Here is a 7,623-nt window from a genome sequence, read left to right as displayed (position 1 = left end):
GGCATCTAGCCACCAGTGGTCTTGCACTAAACCAGTTGGTGACTGGACAGGCCAGCAATCCCAGACTGTATCTCACAACCCCACATTACCCAGACTGAGTGATGGAGACTCAGTGGTAAACGCTAGGAGTAAGACATTTGCCATCTCACTTTGAACTCCAATCTTTGCAAGCCAAAAATGATCTGAAAATGCAGGCAGGTTCTCATGAGCACCTAAGCAGAGCCCGCAGGAGACTCCTGGGGGCAGGTTTTGTATTAGCACAGACGGCACATGCCCTTTGCTATAGAAAACCAGAACTTACAAACCAACAAAAAAGATATTTATTCTGTATTTTTTATCCTCTATGTCCAAAATGGCAACAGCTCTACCAAAAAATATTGAAGACGTGTCATTGCTTGATCACACTGAGGCGGTTTCACAAGTAAATTCACTCATCTTAAGCAAAACAGGCCCCTTTGCTGCAAATACGGATCTACGTTTACACTAGAACTAGCAGCTATCGCAGTGCCCCACGGAGCAGATGAAGGGGAGCCCGGCCACTGGGCTGTTACGATCTTTCATTCAAGCGTGATGCACTTGAGCAATTAGCATTACTCCCTTTTTCATGAGCACAGCAGATGGGAAAGATAAACTCCGGCACCTCCGTGTTATAGCCTGGCCCCTCTCCAGGAAAAACTCAGGGAACTTATAAAAAGCCTGTGGTTTTCTGCAGGATGAAGCCTGCATCTTTGGCTTCCTGGGTTTCAACACACTGGAGATCTTCTCCCTCTCTGCCATCCTCCCAAGGAAGTCCCCAGGAATGCTCTAGGGCTTTGCACCATCTTGGTCTGTACCTGTCCTTGGACTCTTCACTGGGATGAGGAAGTAGGAGATGACTTCTTGGTCTCTCCCATCCCAGGCTATAAATTTTAGAAGCGAAAATGTCATTGTTTATTCAAACAAGAGAATAAGGCCTATTATAGCCTGGTATAAACATCAGATTAAGAAGTCAAGTGTGTTGACCGAAAAAATATTTGGGGGAAAATAAGAAAAGCGGCATGAAAGTAACACTAGTTCAAATAAGAACTATCATTTCTTCCTCGTTTGTTTTGTTCATTTAGATGGCAAGGATTCTGCAACACAGATCTTCTCCATTTCCGTAATTTTATCCGACAAACACCAAGGCTGCAGCAGGATAATGCGCACGCTACAGTACAGTCAGGGTTGATTCACCTACCAGTCCAGCTCTCGCTCCTCCCAATGCTGGAGAATAATCCAGGCAAGCATTAATCAAATTAATTTGGTTGCAATGGGATGTTATTTAGAGAGGGCTAATGACTAACCTGGCTGGGCAATCTGGAGTTATAATAGCAGGTTGGAGGCTGTGTCTCATACTTTCACGCTGCTTTTTTTCGCGAGTAATTTGTGTCCACGTAGCGTCTTCAGGCCTTCCCACTGCTCACGTATGAGGTGCCGCTGGCCATGTAAGAGCCCTGCTCGTCAGATAGATGGTGCTGCTTGCCCTTGTGCCAGCCAAGGGTGGAGGACAACCACTCTTCATCGGTGCATTAACTGCCCACTGCAGACCTGTCGCTGGTGTCCTCCCCCATCGAGGCCTCCAGGGCGCCTGGGTGGGAACTCCAGGCACCATCAGGACTGAGCCACTGCGTGGTGGTGGTGGGTTGCCTGCGTGTCCTCTTGGGATGACAGCTGTGCCAAGGACTGGCGCTAACTGCCACATCCCAACGGCAGCGGTCAAACCACCCCAGTCCAACTGACCATCCCAACGGCCACATTCAAAGTGCCACCATCCAACTGCCACGTCCCAACAGCCATGTTCAAACCAGTCCTGGTCCAGCTGTCACATCCCAATGGCCACGTTCAAACCGCCACATCCCAACTGCCATGTTCAGACCACCCCAGTCCAACTGCCACACCCCAACAGCCCTGTTCAAACCACCACATCCCAATGGCCACATTCAAACCACCACATCCCAACTGCTGTGTTCAAACTGCCCCAGTCCAACTGCCACAACTGCCCCGTTCAGATCACTATGTTCAAACCATCACATCCAGACCACCATGTACCAACTGCTGCCATTCATTGCCACGTCCCAGCCACAACGTCCCCGCTGGTGGCCCTGCCTGCCTTGCTCCTGAGGTGTCCGTCAACCGAGGGCTGGACACTTCATCCTGCTACGCTTGGGATGAGCACAATCCCCGCCACCTCATGGCCACCAGGTTGACATCGCATGTTCCCTTCCTGTGCCACACTCCTCACAGCCATGGCTCTCCCACCCCACAGAGAGATGGGGAGTCTACTGTAGAGCAGCAAGATGGCACCTCCTAAGAGGAGAGAGAAAGGCCATCTTCCTCCTCCTCACCTCAGCTGGGCAGTTCATGGCATGCAGTGATTTGCACCATAGGACAGAGCACCATAGACTTTGCCGTTCCTTATGGCAAAGAACAAAGTGTGTTTTCCCTCCCCTGGGGACCGTTAAGTGATAAGACGACACAAAGATATCTTTTCATCTGTCTGCAGTTTATTGATAATGAAAGAACTTGGAGGAAAGGGATGCTGGTAGAAAGCAACCATGCAGTAGGGTTCACGCAACGGAAGGTTTGCAATAAGGCCATACATACGTCAGGTGTGAAGGAGAAGAAGGAAAGGGATCTATAAAACATTAAAGCTGCCAAATTACTCCACCAAGGGAAGGTGGACATCTCCAGAGACCAGTTTCTCACTCCTAAATCTGACTATGAGACATTATCACGTTTCTTCTGCTTACGTGAATTCCTGATATAGCTGAAACAAGCATGTAGGTAACATGCAGGACACGCGGAAGTCGCAAGGGAAATGCGGCCATTGAAAAAGAGACCTTAAAAAGTGAAAGGAAAGAGCAGTTTTATACATGCTTCTCCTCAGCCAGTGCAGCAGCCGGGGGTAGCAGCAAGAAGCGCAGCGAAAGATGCTCGGGTGAGCTCTGCAGTCCCTGGCACCCACAAGGGAGATCTTTCACCCCTGGAGACTGGTGGAGCTCAGAGAGGAGCCAGGCTCTGCTGACAGGATGGTGTTTTGCTGCGAATCTCCCCTTGGGCAGGATGATTTAAGGAGGTTCTGAGCTATAAGGGGAAACAGTTCATTTCTTTGCTGGATACCGGTTCAGGATGGAAGGGGCTGTGCTGCTGGCTGGAGAAGGGAAAAGATGCTTCTTTCCTTGGAGGGACTGAGGTCAGGGCTCAGTATTTTACACCTGAAGATTTAACCGTTGTGGTTGTGACACATCTCCGCACAGAGGAGGATCCACCCCCTGCGATGAAGTTGCCACCTCCAGCGCTGCACATTCTTCCACTTCCAGAAGAGAAGCCACCGCTGACTATTCCTCCTCCCATGCCACAGCTGCCTCCAATGATGCTTCCTCCTCCGACCGCACATACTCCTCCTCCCATGCCACTGCTGGCTCCAAAGCCACCAGCTCTGCCTCCAGCAATGGTGGTTCTGCCTACCACAGCTGCAAGAGAAGGACAGGCTCACTGTACATCAAGCGACAGCCTGGGAATCCTCACGAAACCCAGGGTAAAAGCTATTCTGCAGAGAAGACGATGTACAGATACTTACAGACATTTACATTGGACGGGTTATCTCCACAGAGCCTGGGTGGGGAAAGGAACACAAATTGTAAATCTAATCTAATAGAAAGCAATTAAGCTCCACGTAATTTCCCAAGTACCCCTTTTATTTCCTGTTTCATTTAACATCGATCAAAACCGCTGAGAAATATTCCCTGTAGGGACCTCGTCTCTATATTAAGCTTAAAAACTTGGGGAAAAAATGAAAGTAAATCAGATTCCAACATTAAATGGGTTCTGAGAGGTGATTAAACCTCAGTCTGTCCCAAGGAGAGACAGCGCCTTGGTCAGGCCAACCTGACAGCAGGTCTCACCTGTTCTCCTCTCCCTCCAGCAGCTTCCTGTACATGGCAATCTCAACGTCCAGCGCAATCTTGATGTTCAGCAGCTCCTGGTACTCCTTCAGCAAGCGAGCCAGCTCCTCCTTGTCTTTGCTCAGGGCACATTCCAGCTCTTCCAGTTTCCTCCTGGCATCCTTGAGGGCCATCTCACCCCGCTCCTCGGCCTCGGCAATAGCTGACTGCAGCTGATGGTTCTGAGGAAAAGAAAAGCAGTTTCTCAGTTCCCTTCTGCACACCCTCCACTAGAGCAGCCCTCAGGGCAGAAACTGGTTGGAAAATAGGCAGGAACCATCAACCTCCTCCAAAGGACCTGAATTGCAATGACTAGGTTTCCCTCACGCTGTCCTTAGCACACCACCCAACTCGGTTGTGACCCAGCCTGATGCCGTTACCCAACAAGATGCTGAGGAAGCCCTTACCTGCTTCTTCACGTTCTCAATCTCAGCGCGCAGCCTCTGGACGTTCCTGGTCAACTCTTGGATCTCTATCTTGGTGTTGCGGAGGCTGTCCCCGTGTCTTCCAGCAGTGTTCTGCAGCTCTTCATACTGACGGTATGGAGACAAAGGAAGCCATCAGGGACAGAACCTGTCCGGCACCGAGGCGGTTCCCTGCTCTGTGGCAAGGGAGGCATCGAACAGCAGAGGCTGTCCGCGGTGCTCCCCAACTCACCCGGCTCTGGTACCAAGCCTCAGCTTCAGCCCGGCTGTTCTGAGCGATCTGCTCGTACTGGCGCCTGACCTCCTCGATGATGCTGTCCAGATCCAGGTGCCGGTTGTTGTCCATAGACACCACCACGGACAGGTCCCGGCTGATGGTCTGCATCTGAGCCAGTTCCTACAAGCAAGACATGAGTTAGCCTGACCGTCTGAGGAGGGGAGAAAGGAGACGCAGCTCCAGGCAGCCTCTCCAGACCAAATCCGCATGGGCACGCAGTCCAGCCTCAGTGTCTTTGGCCACCACATGCCTCATTGCAACTCCAGGCAGCGCAGGGGAAGGGAGAGCTCTTACCTCCTCGTACATGCACCTCAGGAAGTTGATTTCATCGGTCAGAGCTCCCACCTTGGCTTCCAATTCTACTTTAGTCATGTAGGCACAGTCCACATCCTAAGGGAAAGATCACACGGATAGACAACGGCTTCCTCCCATCCCAGAAGAGCTGTTGGCAGCCAATGCCTCCCGTTGGAAGCTGCCCGTCTTGGTGCTGCCTCCTTCCAATGTCTTTGCAGCCTGTCCCCCCATACCCCCTCTCTCCTGGTGCCTCTGGGACTCACCTTCTTGAGCACCACAAACTCGTTCTCAGCAGCGGTGCGCCTGTTGATTTCTTCTTCATACCTGTTGAAGGGGACAAGACAAGATGAGTCTCCTGGACTGCTCCTCAGGCAACCAGTGGAACCCCCCTTCCCTCCATGGCAGCCTCAGTCCCATTTCTCCAGAGGGAAGAGAGTGTGGAAATCTCCAAGGTGGCGTAGCTCTCCCGTCTGGGTGCTCACCTCCTCCTCAGCCTGTCACTGCACTTACTTGGTTTTGTACTCCTCAACATATTGCCGCATGTTCTGCAGCTCCGACTCCAGCTGTCCCCTCTGTCCCAGGAGAGAATCTAGCCTCCTCCTCAGGTTCTGGATGTAATTTTCAAAGATGACATCAAGGTTCTTCCTTGGCCCCAAAGGCCCTTGCTGCTGGAGGAGCTCCCACTTGGTGGAGAGGACCTTGTTCTGTTGCTCCAGGAAGCGGACCTGAAAGCCCACAAAGGGATGTGTGAGATACTCACCCGGGGAGACATCACGCTACTCAAACCTCCTGCTTATTTGGGAGGCCAAGTGAACCATTTCCCAAATCCCCAGCCAGACCGTGGCTAGTTGAAAGCCAGTTTTCCAAGAGGAAGATTCCTCCCTTCTTTCTCCTCTTTTTTTGATTATGCTTGATTTTCTCCTTTTTTCTCCTCCTACATTTCTGCTCTTTTTTTTATTATTTATTGGAATGAGTACATTCCAGATTTACAGATTATTGTCATTTCCAATTGCAAATTTTGACCCACATTAATTTGCAGAAGCATCAGATCATTTTTTACCTTCCAGTGAACGAAATCCCATATGTCTCAATATCAGCGAACATTCCTCTTACCAGATACAAAAAGTATTCAATATGTCACAAAACTGTGAAGCGCATTTATAACCAATGTTCTCCCAGTGCAGACAGTCTAAAGAATACTCATCTGTACTTGAACTGAAATAAGGAACAGCCAGGAATGAACTGAAAGCTCATTCCTACATTCTATGTTCCTCGAGAAGAAGCTATCCTTGGAAAAGGACAGACTTAAAGAACCGCTTAAGATAACTGAGTATATCATGATCACTTTGGCCTGACTGCCCAGAGAACACTAGAGAGAAAACCTAAGGAAAAATTTGGATCAACCAAACCTAGAGAAAGTCCTTTGGTTTCTCTGCAGATGTAAAATTTTTACATTTCCTTTGGAGGACTCAATGAAAACTCTACCAGCCTTCCAGACCTGCCAACACTGAGCTGAGAAGGACAACATTGCCCTCTCCACAGCAGAGGAAAGTTCCTCCGAGTCCCCATTCCCAAGCAAATACAGTTCCAGCCTCTCACCTTGTCAATGAAAGAGGCAAACTGATTGTTAAGAGTCTTGATCTGTTCCTTCTCCTGGCACTTCACTTGTTGGATCTGAGGGTCAATATCAACATGAACTGGCCGCAGGAGGGTTGGGTCAACCTGCACCGGTTGGATGCCTCCAGGGAACCCAGGACCACCTCTCACAGGACCACCAAAGCTGCCTATTCCTCCACCAATGACACCTCCTCCAATGCTGCCAAATCCTCCTCCATAGCCTCCACCAAAGCCACCAATTCTACATCCGTATCCACCGCCATAAGAGCCACCCATGGAAATTCTTCCGCTGCCACCCAGGTTATGGAGGCTCCTGCTGCTAAAACCTCCACAACGTCCGCTGCCTCCAATTCCCCTGGATGTAGAGAACGAGCTATAGCTGATCCTGGTTCTGCCCCCACTTCCTCCAAAGCCACCACCGATGGCAGAACAAGAGCTGTATCCCCTTTTGCTTCCGCCTCCAAAGCTTCTGCAGATCGACTGCCGAGACATGGCTGTTTCTTCCAAGCAGAGTTGAGGAGAGCAGAAAGACCAACGGAGCTGTGCTGCTGAGGGATGAGTGCAGAGAGAAGTGTGCACAGTCTTCTCTGGCTTCACAGCTTCAGGCATTCCCTTTTATCTGTTTCTGGAGGTGGGCTGGGTCTACAAGGGCGTGAAGAGGAAACAAATTTACTGTCTTCATCAGCTTGGTGCGGTTAACAGATTTTTGCCAAATTGTTGACTCCACCCAGAAATACGCTTTGCAATGCAGAAGAGAATAAAAGAGCAAGAGCATTGAAACAGGTCTCAATGAGTAAGTGGACTCTTATATCTTTATGGCATCTGGAAAAATATGTTTTATAGTGATGTAGTCATGTTCTTCCCTCCTCCCACCTTTCTACCTGTTCTTAATGATTTTGCAGTTTGTCTGGATCTTTTGCACTGACACTCAATGATGTCAAGCAAGCATTTTGGTGAAAACCAACTAGAATGAGACTTTCACAATTCACCCCGAATCTCCTTCTTCAGTGGAAAATCGCTGATGGCTTTCCAAGAGGCGGTTCCCCAG

The 7,623-nt window shown here is 49.9% G+C and overlaps 1 protein-coding gene across 1 annotated transcript; it reads right to left on the bottom strand.

Moving 5' to 3' along the window:
- Window positions 1-3,219: 3,219 nt before the first annotated feature.
- LOC127028470 (keratin, type II cytoskeletal 6A-like) lies at window positions 3,220-7,067 on the bottom strand. The gene is made up of 9 exons (XM_050914219.1): window positions 6,558-7,067; window positions 5,469-5,683; window positions 5,222-5,282; window positions 4,959-5,054; window positions 4,620-4,784; window positions 4,370-4,495; window positions 3,924-4,144; window positions 3,599-3,633; window positions 3,220-3,491 (listed from the first exon to the last, which is right to left on the bottom strand). Exons 1-9 carry the CDS (start codon window positions 7,065-7,067, stop codon window positions 3,220-3,222), a joined length of 1,701 nt encoding a protein of 566 aa, XP_050770176.1.
- Between the last annotated feature and the right edge of the window lie 556 nt (window positions 7,068-7,623).

The sequence above is a fragment of the Gymnogyps californianus genome, unplaced genomic scaffold (assembly GCF_018139145.2).
Source record: "Gymnogyps californianus isolate 813 unplaced genomic scaffold, ASM1813914v2 HiC_scaffold_32, whole genome shotgun sequence".
Lineage (NCBI taxonomy): Eukaryota > Metazoa > Chordata > Aves > Accipitriformes > Cathartidae > Gymnogyps > Gymnogyps californianus.
Note: the sequence above shows the minus strand (reverse complement) of the source record. Positions and strands in the feature narration are given on the sequence as shown.

Coding starts and splice junctions, on each gene's coding strand:
- LOC127028470 (XM_050914219.1), bottom strand. CDS start 7,067: ATGTCTCGGCAGTCGATCTGCAGAAGCTTTGGAGGCGGAAGCAAAAGG. Junction 5,684..6,557: donor TTGCCTCTTTCATTGACAAG/GTGAGAGGCTGG, acceptor GTGGGCTTTCAG/GTCCGCTTCCTGGAGCAACA. Junction 3,492..3,598: donor CCCGTCCAATGTAAATGTCT/GTAAGTATCTGT, acceptor CTTCTCTTGCAG/CTGTGGTAGGCAGAACCACC.